This window comes from Vombatus ursinus, unplaced genomic scaffold (genome assembly GCF_900497805.2).
Source record: "Vombatus ursinus unplaced genomic scaffold, bare-nosed wombat genome assembly UNPS02014812.1, whole genome shotgun sequence".
NCBI lineage: Eukaryota > Metazoa > Chordata > Mammalia > Diprotodontia > Vombatidae > Vombatus > Vombatus ursinus.
In genome coordinates this window covers 56281077-56297233 of record NW_020954590.1, presented here as the reverse complement: position 1 = coordinate 56297233, position 16157 = coordinate 56281077, and the positions used below count along the sequence as shown (strand labels likewise).

The following is a 16157-nucleotide window of genomic DNA, read 5'->3' as shown; positions in this document are numbered from 1 at the left end:
ATCAATAAACATTGAATCAATCAACCAATAAAAATGTATCAAGCACCTACTCTGTGCCAGGCACTGCGCTAAGTGCTGCAGATACAAAGAAAGGCAAAAGACAGTCCCTACTCTCAAGGAGCCAACAGCCTAAAGGGAGAGATCTTGGATAAGTCACAACCTCCCTGAGCCTCATTTTTTCCATCTGCAAGGTAGAGATAATATTACCTGTTTTATTTACTGTCTAGGGTTGTTATGAAGATCAAATGAAATGATGAATAGGAAACACTTTAATCACTTTATAAATGTGGACCATTGTTATTATTATTTTACTTACTCAGTGGTTGACTGTATTTCTGGATATTGTACCAGATTGTTAAAATATAATAATTCCTCCTTTAAAGGACAACAAAGCTCTGTTTGGAAGCTGGCACATTTTAAGCATGCGATGATACGTAAGTGCTCTAGTAGGAATTCAATGACACTCAGATTCATGAAAAGCAAAACAAGATTTATGAGTCACAATAGACACTCTGCCCCCAGCAGCCTACAGACATTTTTTTTTCTCCTGGTGACTGATACATAGTAAAAACAAAAAAATCATGATTCTTTTGTTTATTATCTTTCATATTTGAAGATATGAAGAAGCCCTAAAAGAATTAGTCAAGGGTCGTAGGAAGAGGACCAAGCTAAATCAGGATCTAAGGGAGGGAGGCAGTGTGGTTTGGTGGACTGACAATTTAATAGCAAACGACATATGCAAAATCATAGCTGCTGCTGGTCTTCTAGCTGCCCTGGATACTTCCAATTATCCTGGCTTCAGTTTCCTTATATGTAAAATGGGGACAATATTACCGAGCTACTAGTTCTCAAGTTGATTAAACTAATAATTAACAAAGTTGACTGACTAATGAGATTGATGACAAATCAGTGTGCAAGTAAAAGCATGTTCCATAACTCCTCAGATCTATAATATCGTAAATCAAGGAAGCCAATAAAACTCGATTTTTCCATTTTTAAACATGGATTTACTTTTTGCTAAAGGCACTGTTGGCAGAAGTTTGCTTTCCAAAGTCTATCTGGATCTTGACACAGGAAGAATCCATAGAACCCAAAAGCTATTGCTTGTATCTCTTTTTATCCACCAGTACCTAACCATAAAATATTGCCCAGTTTCTTTTGCTCTATCCCCTTATAGCTGACCCTAGGCAGCCACCTTAGAAGTACCTGGTACTGATCAGAAGAGAACCAGGCAAGAGAGTGTGGCTGGATCAGCACAAATCCATCAACAGTATTGGGAGGGGCAGGGTACCAGAGCGTGTATAGCACATGTCCTACTGATTCTGATTCAAAAGCAAAATAAATAAATAAATTACATCTGCTGAAAAATTATCAAACTCTGGCATGTGAAGGGTAAATCTCTATTAAGTCTCTGGCCTGTCTTTGAAGACTACTAATAAGTGTATCAGCTAGTGCCAATTAGGGTAGCACTTTCTGTAATGGGAACAACCATCCCTGGACTGCCAACCCATTTTACTAGGGCAGTAAACATCTAGCAAGAAGAAAAGGAAAAGGTTTTGAGAAACTGTGGTAACTAAGTTTTGCTGGCAAATTTGCAAAATAAGGATGTGAACTGCCAAGGCAATGCAGTGAGTGCTAATGAAACACAGTGACTGGCAGCTTGTGAAGAATAGACCCGAAAAAAAATATGCCCAGAAAATAGTAAAAAAAAAAAACCAAAAAAAAAAACCTGGTGGGACAAGACTGTTGTGTATAGATCAGTCTTCAGCATTATTGGGGGAAGGTGGGAGCTAGAGAATCTTTAAGAAAGAGAAATCAAAATGCTACAATACTGTTTCAATACGTTTATAGTCTCTTAGTCAATTTCCTTAAGGTCAGATGTAATCAATTTAATATATCTGTCTAGAAACACCATGGGCACCTAGGTGGTGCAATGGATAGAGGCTGGGCCTGGAGTCAGGAAGACTCATCCTCCACAGTTCAAATCCAGCCTCATACACTGACTAGCTGTGTGACCCTGGGCAAATCACTTAACCCTATTTGCAAGTCACTAAACCTCAGTTTCTTCTTCTATAAAATGAACTGGAAAAGGCAAACCACTCCAGTACCTTTTCCAAGAAAACCCCAGGTGGAGTCACAAAGAGTTGGACACGACTGAAAACAGCATATTACACAACATATTACACAACAAAAAACAGCATATTACAATTTAGGAGAAGATTGTTCCTATTTTTAACTCTTTCTCAAGTGTGCATGGTAATCAGTTTTAAAGGCCAATGTGGAATTTCAGAAAACCCTCTATATATTCTACCTAGGTTTGACTTCAACTCTTTCCTCTCATTTTCATTCATTTAGACCTCCAAGCAGATTATTTAGGAAAGTCCAAACTTTACAATGTGTCTGACTCTTTGTGACACCATTAAGTGTTTTCTTGGCAAAGAGCCTGGAGTGGTTTGCCATTTCCTTCATTAGCTCATTTTTACAAGTGAGGAAACTGAGGCAAATAGGGTTAAGTGAGTTGCCCCAGGTCTTACAGCTGGTATCTGAGGTCAGATTTGAACTCAGGAAAATGAGTCTCCTGATTCTAGACGAGGTACTCTATCTACTGCGCCACCTAGCTGCCCAAGCTTTACAATAGAACACTAAAAACCAAGTAACATTCAGTTCCTGCTACATATATAGCAGGTCCCTTCAAAATGGTGGGTAGATAGATGAATGAAACAATAAGATGTTTGTTTTTTTTTTGAAATATACTCAAAATGTCAAGTCCTCTTCTGGTAAAGAATTTTTCATCCATCTCCATCTTTCAGATACCCCAGTGGGAGAAGGAGAACAAATCATTTTTAATATGTCTTTTTTCTCTCTCTCCTCAGAATTTCTTCCTCTCTAGTTCTCTTTTTCATATGAACACACTCAACTCTAAAAATAATTCTTTCTTTATTGTGATGGTAACAGAGTGATCTGAGTCTTAATATTATCTTGTACACAATTCCCAAAGCCCCCTATGTTCCTGGGCATTAAATGTCTTTAGGATTCATTCCTCATTCCATCCCCAAGTTTCTTAAATTTGCTATTTCTTATACAACACTCCTCTCAGAGAGAGATATACATAAGAAATGCAGCATGACATAGTAAAATAAGTGCTGGGCTAGGCTAGAGTCAAGACTTGGGCTGGTCTCCTGGGTTCTGTACTTTCTAGCCATATAATCTTGGACAAGTCATTTAACCTGATTCTCAGTATACTCATCTAAATAGGAGGGATAATGGTACTTAAACTATCTTTCTCTTATGGTCATTGTAGAGAAGAATTTTGTGGAGAAAGAGCTTTATAAATCATCAGTACAATATGAATGGTATGGTTTTTTTTTTACTTTGAAGTAGCCTTATTTCCTAGTAAACTGTCCAAATTTTACATATCTTAAAAATGGAGCAAATATAGCTATAAGTTGCAACTTTTCCATTGGAGAAAAATTGAAAATAGAAAATACAAATTACTGGATACTCTTCATTAACTCAAAAATATTAAAAATTAATTACCACATGAGCAAGATCTGTTTGCCAATTTTTACCCCATTTCAACTACTATATACAGCAAGTAAGGCAAATCCTTGGGTGAAGAGAATATGGATTAAAGAGCTAAAGAAATTCCCTTTAAAAAATAAAAATGACCAACCCAAAGAATATCATATAATGGATATGTGCTTCCTTTAAAAAAAATAAAAATGACCAACCCAAAGAATATCATATAACAGATAAGTGCTTCCTTTAAAAAATAAAAATGACCAACCCAAAGAATATTACATAAAAGATATGTTCTTCCTTTAAAAAACAAAAATGACCAAATGAAAGATTATGTATATATGCATAAATATATATACACATATGCAAATATATGTATATGTGTGTATGTTTCCTATTCCTGAAATGCTCTGGGTCTTTAGTGATCAGGTAAGGAAAAGCTATTTCAAGTTCAAATATAACTTAGTGATTGCCACATGGTTCAAAATCTTTCCACCCCTACACTCCAAAAACCCAATCAGACAAGTTGCAGTAATCTGACTCCGAGTGCACTCAGTGCTGTAGTCTGAGCTATTAGAGGGCTGCCGCCCGTGCACTCTATCCAAGGAAGGAATGAGTGACAGACCAGCATCAAGGCGTTGGGGGTAAGTACCTTGTTTTCCTTAAGGGAACACAATGTAAAAGGCTGCCAAGCTGAGGGCTCTTATGTTTTAATACAAATACATGAAATCTCAGATAGAATCTGGAGGGTACCTCCTTAGTATGTGGGTAGTTCTTTTAGATCTGGGTGCCGAAAGTATTTATTAGAGAGGTACAGAGAACAGAGAGAGAGCTAAAGATGCTTTTAAGTAAATCACAATTAGGGAATGGACCTGTGGAAATACAGAGAAAGTACCCTATGGAGACAGACCTATCAGCAGTATCTTTGCTCAGAAAAGTTACTCACCCAGGTGTTTAGCTGTCCCAAAATGGATTGGACTAGATAAGCAAGGTTGGTGCTCAGTTAGAAAGTAATGTGCACAACTCAGTAAAACCCGTTCACGTCAACAAACCCTGCTTTGTTCTAAAGCAAAAGAAGCAAAACAAATTGTGTTGGTGCATTTCCAAAGAGTGGGAGCATTTAAGGGAACTGGGGGGCAATAAATTGGAACTAGAAGGATAGCTGGTATGAACACTTGTTGCATTAGAGACATACTCTGCTTAGTAATGGTGGGGTTCACAAGGAAAAGAAGCTCAGCCCTGGAGTAAGACAAATCCTAGTAGGTTGCAGGGGAAAGTCTAACAAAATAATAGTTAAAAAGATGTTCATCTGTTTGTGGGTTTCTGTGGCTGGCACAAATCAAAAATATAAGAAACAACAAAGTTTCTTGGACTAGGTCTCTGGGGAGACAGGCAGGTGGTAGGAAAGAGAAGGAAGCGGAGGGAACCTGGGGAATTGGGGGAGGGAGAAATCCACTGAGGTTTAGCCAGGGAGGTGGGCCCTTTCTTTAGGCACCTCCTCCCCCTTGTGTTTTCTCATGAGATCCTTTTCTTTTGCTTAGCTAAAAGGGAAAAAAAAAAACTTCCTGCTCAACCTGCTTCCCTGACTTCTCTTCTTTTCTCCCTCCCTTTTCTAACTCTTTTCTAACTTCTGACTTTGTCTCTCCCCTTCCTCCGTGCAAAGTTAAGACCAACACTGCCGATAGCATCCCCCTTTACTATCATCACTAGGGCCTTTGCCCACCGGTAAGTCCAGGGCAAAGCCTCTCCATTTTTTTTGGTTGGTGAGTTAGGTTTTTCTACTTCTCTCCCTACCCCTTCCCTTGGCTTCTATGGGGATACTTTTGAAAAACTTTTTTTTTTTTTTGTTACTTGCTTGTTTGCTTGCTTAATATCATAAAGCTGCTATTTGCTTCTATAGGTCCTAGTTTACAGGGTTGCTCCAAGTCATTCATTTCCCAGTTGGGGTCATGTATAATTATATATGTCACTTAGACAAGTTCAGCTTAGCAAGAAAAGCTTGGGGTACCCCCTGTTGTTTCTCTTCCAGTAACTCCTCCTTTATCTTGTGACAGGAGGCCAGTGTTTTATTTTCCTACCTCTGACCTCAAAACATCAACTCAACCCAAAAACTGAGTTGTGAAGTGGATCCCAAAATGTCAAAGGCAGTTTCCTCTTTAGAGACCCAGAACAGAAAATAGGGTATGGGATGTGAGGGCTAGGTTGGGTAGGGAGAGGATGACCTGATTGCTAAGGAATGCACCGGTGGATGGACTCTGCTTAAGAAGTAATTCTGTCCTGCAAAAGTGCTAACTTAGCTGTCTTGCCTCAATCTCAACCTTGTTCTCAGTGGTGAGAACCGTTGAGCAACACTACAGACCTATCCCCAGGGAAATGCCTCTCTCCCACTCTGAGGTTGCCTTTGCATTATCTACTCAATGATTTTGGCCCTCATTTTCTAAAGGGGTTTACCCACAAGTGCTAAAGTCTGGATAGATGTCCCTAGGGCAATTAGTGCAGCGCATAACCACACCAGACCATTTGGGAGCATTGCCCCAAGGTCAGTCACACACTCAGTTATATTTTTGTATTTCTATGTATTTATAGGGCCGTTGGTGAAAAAGTCCTGCATTAAGACCTTGTGACATGTGAGCCTATAGGGAAGATGGCAATTTCATTCTGCTTTCCCTTACCCAAAAGGGACTGGAAAAGGGAAAGGTGGAAGGACAAGGCTCCAGTCAGTGCTCCTGGAGCAGGAGCTGAATAGGAGGTAGCAAGGGAAAGCTGCTACTAATTGCTTCCTACGCCCTCACCTCCACCCCACCCTGCAACGCAGCTTCCCGGAGCCCTTAGCGCCACTCCCCCTTCCAAAGAGCCCTCCTTTCTCTTGCCTCTGTCCCTCAGAGAAAGATCCCCTTTGCCTAGCTCAGGTGTCAACCGATTGGCTGCTTCTCCCTCCTCCCTGCAAGTGACACAGGGGTCACTGAGGGCCAGGCGGGCGCGGACCTCCAAGTGGACCATTTCATCCTTGCGTAAACTCAGGGCAATAGAAAAGGTTGAGCATGGGGCGGGAAGAAACCCCTTGAATGGCCCCTCTGTAGTGCAAGAAATAAAAATTCCAGGGAGAAATTCACCCTAAAATGCTCCCTGCACCCACTCAAGGTCATTGACCAGCAAGCCTTACGTACCCCCGACTCCTCCAGCCCCAAAGAGAGGAGTGGCTGGGGAGAAACACCAAGAATGGCATTGTCCCCTTCTCTCAACCCCCTAGTTGTGTTCTGGTGTGTTAGTCGTCTCTGTCCTGAAGCCTTGGACTCTGCCTGGGCTCCTGGTGGCCCCTTCGGGGAAATAGGCTGCTTTCCTACCAATACAGAGAGGCTCTCTCTCCAAGTGCTCCATTCTGCACCCCCTGTGCTTTGTTCCGGAGATGATACTTCACCGAACTCTTCTTTCAGATCTGGCTTCACTAAGACACTCTTTGTGACTCGTGGGTTGCCAACCAATTAGCGAATTCCTCCTGCCTTCAATTTACTGTAATCCTGCTCCAGGTTCAAAGAGAGGGTGAGGGAATGGCTTGTTCACATCGCTGCAAACTGAGAGAACATTCACTTTGTTATTTGTTTTCCCTCCTAATTTGCCTGCTGGGGTGTTTCTGCAGCAAGATACAGGGGTCTCGAATTTCTGCCTTCCTAGCAGGCTTCCTCTTAATCCGGGGTCCCTGGAGAGAGGAAAAAGAATGCCCTCTGAGCCCATTTTCAGAATATTTTCGAGGAAACAATGAAAAAAAATAGCTGGAAAAGACTTTCTGCTTTGTGTCCACAAGTGTCTCTGGCCTTCAGACAGGAAAAATAAAACGTGATCTGATGGATAGTGAGTAGGATAAATCAATTTCAATATGTATTTCAAAGAATTTCATTAAGCACCTTCCTTTCAAGGCTCAATTTAAAAAAAAAATTTCTTTTAAAATGTGATGATTGTTAATGATACACATATATGTATGTGATTCTAAGTAAACATGACATCTAGTAGCCTAAGAGATCAACTTAAAAATGAAAGAGATTTTCTCCAATATTACGAGAATTTTTTTATTGGTATGCAAATAACCTTTACTAACTCCTCCCTACCACACTCAGCATCACTGGAGGACCTGCCAATTATAGTCATAAAACCTTCCAGTAACACACAGGCTGACTTAGTTGCTTCTGATTCAGGCTTATTTTCCTCTTTTTCAGTAAGTGTGAACCTCTGTGTAAACGTGAGAGCATCATGGTGGCATTCAAAGGAGTTTGGACTCAGCCTTTCTGGAAAGCCGTGGCAGCTGAGTTTTTGGCAATGCTTATTTTTGTACTCCTCAGCTTGGGTTCCACCATCAACTGGGGTGGAACAGAGAAGCCTTTACCAGTAGACATGGTCCTTATCTCCCTCTGTTTTGGACTCAGCATTGCAACCATGGTCCAGTGCTTTGGACACATTAGTGGAGGCCATATCAATCCCGCTGTGACTGTGGCTATGGTCTGCACCAGGAAGATCAGCCTTGCTAAATCTGTCTTCTACATTGCCGCTCAGTGCCTAGGTGCTATCATCGGGGCAGGCATCCTCTACCTTGTCACGCCTCCCAGTGTGGTGGGAGGCTTAGGAGTTACCACGGTAACAACTTTCACTCTTACTTTTAAACCAAGACAATGAAGTTGATGATGTTGACTCTGCTAAATGAACCCTTAGCAGCCTGAAAGAGCTTCCCCAAAGTGGCTAATTTAGTCCCAGAGAATATCTTATTCATTGGGGAACCTAGATAATTATTAGCATGGGCAAGAAAGTATTCTGGAAAACTGACAGTATCAATATGAAATCTTTGGGGGCTATTAAGTGATTTAAAATACTGCTGAGTTCAGAAGTATCAAAAGCTATCATTTTTCCCTGTATCTTCACCATCCCCATTTTTTCTACTGACTATAGATTTTGGTTATGACTTGTTTTTTAACATATATTCTTTAGATGGGGGTTGGAGGAAGAAATTTGTGGGAATAATTTAGTTTCATTTCCATTCGAATACTATGTTTCTTTTACAAAAAAAAATTCGTGTTTACATCCCAGCTTTGTTCTAAGCTGATAAGGAGTATCATTTGTTAGCTCAGCACCACAGCTGATTAAAAATCCAGTAGAGCCTCACACTGCTTAAAATTTAATTGAAATAGAAATTAATTAATTTAAACCTAATTAATGAGTTTCTAATCGCATTATGAAATTACAATGCTCTCAAAAATGGTTTATAAGTTTAAGTTCAGCACCAATAAAATTGACTTCCTTTGTAGGACTGGGCATTCAATTTGAGTTCCATTTGGTCATTGTGAAATTGCCTCTAACTGCCAAAATGAATAGAAATGTATTCTGGGTTTTTTTCCTCACAATTAAAAACAAATCTTGAATATAACCACCACCTTTAACCCTGATGAAATATGCAATTTGCATTAATGCATTGTTATATAAGGTGCATACTTCTACTAAGAAGGTATTATTTTTCTCTTTTTAGGTCCATGGAAATCTTACAGCTGGTCATGGGCTCCTAGTGGAGTTGATAATCACATTTCAGTTGGTGTTTACTATCTTTGCCAGCTGTGATTCAAAACGAACTGATGTCACTGGTTCAATAGCTTTAGCAATTGGATTTTCCGTTGCAATTGGACATTTATTTGCTGTAAGTTTCCAACTCTATTTAAATAATTGATCCATTTCTTTTTTCTTTTCCTTAGAACTAGGCTGAAGATGTGTTTAATGGCCATACTTGTTTAGTATTTAACTTACTGTTTCGTCATTTCAAGGGATAATTTTGTTAATTTTGTAATAAAGAATGTTGATATACCAACCAATAACTAAAAATCTCCAAATGGGCTGGCTAATGGTATCAAGTGGCAGTGAATGATGCTAGTAGTAATCCTATTTTAATAATGCCTGAAGTTGATTTCATTTTTCCCATAGATCAATTACACTGGTGCCAGCATGAACCCTGCCCGATCTTTTGGACCTGCTGTTATCATGGGAAACTGGGAAAACCACTGGGTAAATGTGTTTATTATTGTTATTATCTTCCGATAGCTGAGAACAATGACCAATTGATTGTTTCTCATTTGTTTATTGTTGTATTTTTTCCCTTTTATGGAACCTTCCATAACAATGAGGGAAATACTAGCACAGATCTGCTGCAAAACATCCCATCTTACATCTGTTCTGTGCCTGCGGGAAGGATCTTATAAATGTCCTGCTTTTTGTGCTGTGTATGATAGGCTGTGTGGCAGAATTTAGTGCATGCTTGTAGGTGTCCTATTTGAAGTAAATTAAAAAGTGAGAGGGTGGGATGGGTTAGTTTCCCAAGCAAATGAAAACAAATCCTGCTCAGCAATGAAAGAAAGCATACCTTTGGAAAGCCATGAACTTGAAAACATTGTCCAGGCAAGACATGTTTACCTTCTTTGTTTACCAAAGCATAAATCCAACTAATTGTATGGGAACTGGAAGCATCCCAACAGCAAGCAGATCATGTAAATATATAATATAATTTAACTGTTATCATAGAAATGTAGTTTATATATATAATATGTATTTATGAACATATATAAACTATGTGAGATTAAGGAGTATGTTCAGTCTGGTGCCTAAATAATTAATATGGCGTTAGGACTTCAAGACAACAGAGTTTTCTGTTTTCTAACTTAATCAGTTTTATTTTAGTAGAGTCTTGCAACAGGTCTGGAAAAAAAAAAACAAAGAGTAATGCAGCAGTTTTAGGGACTGATCCCAGGCAAGATTAAAATCTGTAGTGTCTGATGCAATCAGTCCCACTACATACAGAAGACAGAAATTTGAATAGATATCAGGGAGGCATATGACAAAGTTATACAAAAGTAGTCATAATTATTTAAATATATACACATACATATATAGGTACATATTTAAAGAATTTGTTCTGTTTTGTATCTTGCTCTGTCCTTTAGTACTTATGGTCCAAGCCCATTCATTACTGGTTGGAAATTTCCCTGAGAACTTTCCCAGGGGAAAAGTGAAAACATGAAAGAAAAAAAAAAGATCACTAATATTTAAATCCATTTTAAAAAAGAATCTACTACAACTAAAAGCAGATAGATACTACACTTAAACTATAACTAAAAACAGATAGGTATGTCTTATTTGAAAAAGATAAAACTATCTCTCAAAATCAAGCTATCTTTTGCATAAGTGTAGAAAACAGGTATTTAGGTACTCAGCCAATCGACTGTGCTCTCCTTTTTGAAAGTGGTTGTACATATAATCAGTCTTACCAATCAAATGAGTTTTTACCAAAGAAACAAAGAGCAAAGACATTTGGGGGAGGGTTCTCATTTCCCACTTTGAAAGAGAACAAAGAAAATAAACTCTCTTACAGTTCTTTTCATGTTCAAGATAAGGAACCCAGTCTTACAGTCACTATGCCCACAGTTTGATCAATTGTGTTCGCTACAGTCACAGCTTAAAGTTGGAATTTGGTTTGTATTTTGCAGTGAGAAAGCTGTGTAAAGAAATTTTCCTGAGCTCTGGTGAACACCATTTGACTACCTCTTTTTCAGAAAGTGACAAAAGTATCTAAAAATTGCTTAATAGTTCACCATAAATGTTTTCTCTAAAATTCCAGTTCATTAGAAATCTTAATTTCAACCCACAGATAATCTCACTCAACTTTTGGCAAGTTGATTTTTATGTCCCATCCCAGATGAAAACAGAGGTTGTTCATCACTCAGACTATGGTGGAAATATGTACCCCATTGTTAAAAAAGAAGCTAAGTGGTGCAGTGGATAGAGCAGAGCACTTGATCTGGAACCAGGAAGACCTGAATTCAAAGTTAGACTCAGATGCTTACTAATTGTGTGACCCTGGGCAACTCATTTAACCTCTGATCTGCTTCAATTTATTCATCTTTAAAATAAGAATAATAATGGCATAAAATAATATTTGTAAAGTACTATGAAAACCTTAAATTGATATCTAAATGCGAGCTACTGCATTTTTAAAGACCTAAGCACTGAGAGTATTCCATTTCTGATTAGGAACAAGAATGAAAATATTGTGACATTTGCAAATGAAACCAATTCACCAAAACTTGGGAAAACCATGGGTGAATGAAGTTATTCTTCTCTAGCTCTTCCTTCTGTAAATTTTCAGCGGGGTGCTTTATAGCTAAATCCAAATATTGTCAAGTCTGTACTGTGAACATGACCTCAGAGAAAACCAGTAAAAGACTGGCAACTCTAAGGAAGAATAAAAACACCCCTGGAAATTCTTTTGTATTTATTTCAAGTTCAAGTGGAGAATTCATAACATATGTATGGTTTTCAATACAGCCAAGAAAAAAAGTGTTCTGACTTTAGAGAACTAAGACAACAGAAAGGGAAAAAAAATCAAAAAGAGGTTTTGAAAAAAAAGGAGGAATGGAAGAAAGGAGGATTCTCTCGTTTCCTGCTCAAAAATTTACTCAGAAATCTATGGATTGGGGTGGATTATTGCAATGTCTTACATTTTCTATGCAGCTCAGTTTTCTCTAATACATAAACCCTAACTAATCTAGTCAAATTCACATTTAAATGGTTTTTGTTTTGTTTTGGAATAATAATTTTCAAACAGCTTTCCATTAATCCATCTTTCCACAGATCTACTGGGTAGGACCAATCATTGGAGCCGTCCTTGCCGGTGGCCTTTATGAGTATGTCTTCTGTCCTGATGTAGAACTTAAACGCCGTTTGAAGGAAGCCTTCAGTAAGACTTCTCAGCAAACTAAAGGGACCTACATGGAGGTGGACGACAATAGAAGTCAGGTAGAAACCGACGATTTGATCTTGAAACCTGGATTAGTGCATACAATTGATGTTGAGAGGGGGGACGAAAAGAAGGGGAAAGAATCATCCAATGAAGTGTTGTCTTCAGTATGACTATCAAGTGGCACTGAAAGCAGAGAAGACCCCTCATATTTCCTTCCACCCATTAAAGAAACAGATTTGTTATAAATTAGGCACGTGCAGGTCTTCTAGTTTTTGAAGGAGGAAGCAATTTGTCTGCTCCTTTATGTCAGAATCCTTAGTCTCTAAATGTTAAATCCCTCTTTCTCTCTGACAAGATAGGAAGGAGACCTGCAGTGGATTCCAAATTCTAAAAGTGTATACTCCCAAACTGAATATACATAAATGTTTATTTCTATCCTCATTTATTAGCAGTCAATAGTGAACTGAAAGTACAGATGTTTAAAGTGCAGATTGACAGTTGAGACTTGCCTGAGAAGTGCCTATGGACATATATTTATCAAATTGTTCTTATGACACATGATGGGCTGTTGTCACCCCCAATTAGGCTGTTTTACTACATGAAAGGGTCTTTGCAGATTTATCAGTGGTAATGTACAATAAGGCACAGATTCAAATTCAAGGGAGGAATTATTTATGTTTTCCCACCCGCACCCTACCCATGTCACCAGGCAATCACTTAAAAAAAAAACCTGTAAGCCTGCAAAATAATATTTTAACACAGGTTTTAAAAAGTAGGTGAGTCATTTCAAATGGTTCTTATTAAACTCATATTGCACATATCTATCTTTTACAATGCAAATGTCACCTCCCTCTGATATAATAGCCCATCTAAAAAGTCCAAGGTTGAGACATTCTCAAATACTATATACATGCTGTTTTCTATGTCCATCTGATCAAACATCTAAATCTTGAGGTTCATCTATTGAAATTCAATCCTACCATGAGTCCCAGGCTCATACGGGAATCAGTATGTTCCCATGTTACAACCTAATAATATAAAATCAAGGAAATGTGGATTCTGGTATTAAAGGAAACAAAGGTTAATCTGTTTTCAGTGCACTTACTTAAATAAACTATGGTGTGTTCATTTATGTCATCTCAACTTTAACCACACTTATCTTTTTAATTTATTGGAAAAATCTGGGTTGTTTGTTTGTCATTAACTTTGGTTAGCTATATTTAACCATTAGATAAGAGATATTTTTGATAACAGAAAATTCTGACTATTATTGATAAATAAACTCTGCTTACCTAAGCCACGTCCATGGCAAAAACACTAATTGATCTGGACTTCTCTTGTTAAAGAGTTCTATTCAGTCTCATTGATAAGAAAGTCCCTCTCATTTCTCATTCTCAATTGGTGAATAATAACTATTACAAATGTGATGTCTTGTACCGGGTAAGGGAAATTGAGAAAGAAGAGGCTTTAGGAAGAAACTGGGACCAGATGAAAAGGAAAACATCCGAATGTTCTGCATACAATGATGATTAGAAGACCGACCTTTCATTTTTAGAAGTGTTGTAGATAACCCAGCAGAAGTAAATGTAATGGTTTTTTATTACAGACTCATTTCTTTGTTATAAGGGTGCATAGAAATAGTTTCTATTTGTTTTGCTTTTGCCTTATGTCAGTACTTAGTTCTCTGGAAACCCCAGTTCATATAGTTTTAACTGTCTAGGCTTTAGTCTAAAACAAAGAGGTGCAAATGTCAATTTCACTGAACAAAACCCAGTAGAAGCGAAGCAAGCTTGTAAATAGATGATAACCAAGAGCTCCCCTCTCCCAAGCACAGCTCCAACTGAGAAGTACTTTTTAACGTTAATGGCAGCTGTGTGTCTGTGGCAGTGAGATAATGGACCATTATTAAACCTGATTCTCTTCGGTGCTAGGGAAGCCGTGAGGCTGCCTGAGAAAGGTAACTCCAATGCAGCCAGCTGGGTAGTGCCATTGGCATTTGGTGATGGTGCCTGCCTAGGTTCTAGGCACCATCCAAGGGTAGAGCGCTACTTGGCCAATAATTCACTTCTCCAGCTCCAAGTTTCTTGCTTGGCACTGGTTTCTATAGAACCAAGTGTGAAAGTCACCTGAGGGCTGTGTTTGGCTGCTATGCCAAATGCCTGAATACTACACAGTCAAAGGGGCTTAACATCAGTGGTTATGTTTTCCTAGTATAGGCCAAGCTATCAATTATCAGTAGATAAGCCAGTTCAGAGATAAACTAAGTTAACCAGCCAGAGCTAACAGATTCCCTGCCCCCTTTCACCATAAAAAAAAGACTTTATATCATAATGACTTTCCTGATGGCAATCACTTTTAGCAACATTCTTCCACATTATATTTGTATATACTCTTATGTGTGCATGAGAGATACAACCATGGCTACTTCATTCATCAAATCAGAGAAGAAGAAAAATGATCCATGATTTCGGTTTTCAAAACATTTCATTTGAGGTTTGGAAACAAAAATAATTTTGTTTTAATAGATGTGTTTTGCTCAATATTTCATAAAGGCATGCTTTTAAGGGACTTATTAAGGGAAAATATTACAAATGTAAGAACCATAAAAATGTCTTTCTTAAATTCTAGTATTTTAGAGGTATGAAGCAGATGAATACATAAGTTGTGAGTTGGGATATAATTTTTTTGCATATGAAGTAACATATTTTGTATTTCACTCAAGGCTCTGCCAGTAAAAAGTAATGAAATTGTACCTTTCTAATGACATCTCTGCAGCAGGGGTCTGTTGCCTTGTGGATGACACCAAATTATCCATGTGTATTAGGAGACTGAGGCTTTTTCCTTTAATCTCTTTTTATTAATGAAGTGCATAGTGCCTGTCCCAGGAGAGCACTACTGACTGATATACAGAAGAGAGATCAGAGAGGAAAAAACTAGTAAAAAACACAAAGGAATTACGCCTGACCATGAAAATGATCCTTACCTTTCTCTTTAAGGATATGCAATGGAAAAGTACAGAATTGTAGGCACAAAAACAGCCCAAGCAACCCTGAATAGTAAAATAACCCTGTCTACTGAAGATCTGTTTATTTTGTCAAAAGTTACAAACAGCAAAGGCACGCTTTGGGTTTGGGGGCTTAGGGGGTGGGAAGAAGAATACATTTAATATGCCTGATATCAAAGAGGTAGTCAGACAGTCCTAACTAAGCCTCTGCAGTAAAAGGAAGTGTTGACTTGTAGTTAAATAATGGATCAATATTTCTATGCTTTGTATCACTGCTGTCACTTTGCTCCGTAACCTTGAGCAAATCACTTACCTCCTTTCAGTATGTGTTCCATAGACAGGTTCCAAGGCCATCGTAGACTGAAATTTCAACAGAGATTTGAAATCTTGGGATAAAATGTAGAATAAAAGTGAGCTATATAGGATCACAGGATTTTAAATTTGGAAGGGACTTTAGAGATCATACTGTCTGTTCCTCTCATTTTTCAGATGAGGAAACTGAGGCCCAAGATCACACAGTTGTTTTTTGTTTTGTTTTGTTTTGTTTTGTTTTTAATGAAAAAGCCAGGATTCACACCCAGGTCTTCTGACTCCAAACCCAGCATTCCCTCCTCTGCTCATACTGATCCTCATTTGTTGGGAGATTAATTTTACCTTTCCAGCTAGGCAGCATTTCCATACAGGCACACTGTCATAGTATTCTTTTTAGGCTGTGAAAACTGGCAAAATATCATTGATAAATTGCCTGAAATCCAAAAATGGAGTTTTATATTCAAAAGCTAAAATAAACTTTACTTACTCCCTTTTCTTGCCATAATAGATCATAGTTTGATCTCTACAGATCATAATCCAATCAATATAAAAGCCAAC

At 38.3% G+C, this 16157-nt stretch overlaps 1 protein-coding gene across 2 annotated transcripts; it reads left to right on the top strand.

Moving 5' to 3' along the window:
- Positions 1 to 4122: 4122 nt before the first annotated feature.
- Positions 4123 to 13399, top strand: LOC114054177 (aquaporin-4). Of its 2 annotated transcripts, XM_027877336.1 has the most exons (5): positions 4123 to 4163; positions 7731 to 8145; positions 9029 to 9193; positions 9475 to 9555; positions 12175 to 13399. In XM_027877336.1, exons 1-5 carry the CDS (start codon positions 4132 to 4134, stop codon positions 12451 to 12453), a joined length of 972 nt encoding a protein of 323 aa, XP_027733137.1. In that variant the 5' UTR covers positions 4123 to 4131; the 3' UTR covers positions 12454 to 13399. The 2 variants fall into 2 exon arrangements, with proteins under 2 accessions (XP_027733137.1, XP_027733136.1); XM_027877335.1 differs by lacking the exon at positions 9475 to 9555 and having other exon boundaries at positions 4132 to 4163.
- The last annotated feature ends 2758 nt before the right edge of the window (positions 13400 to 16157 follow it).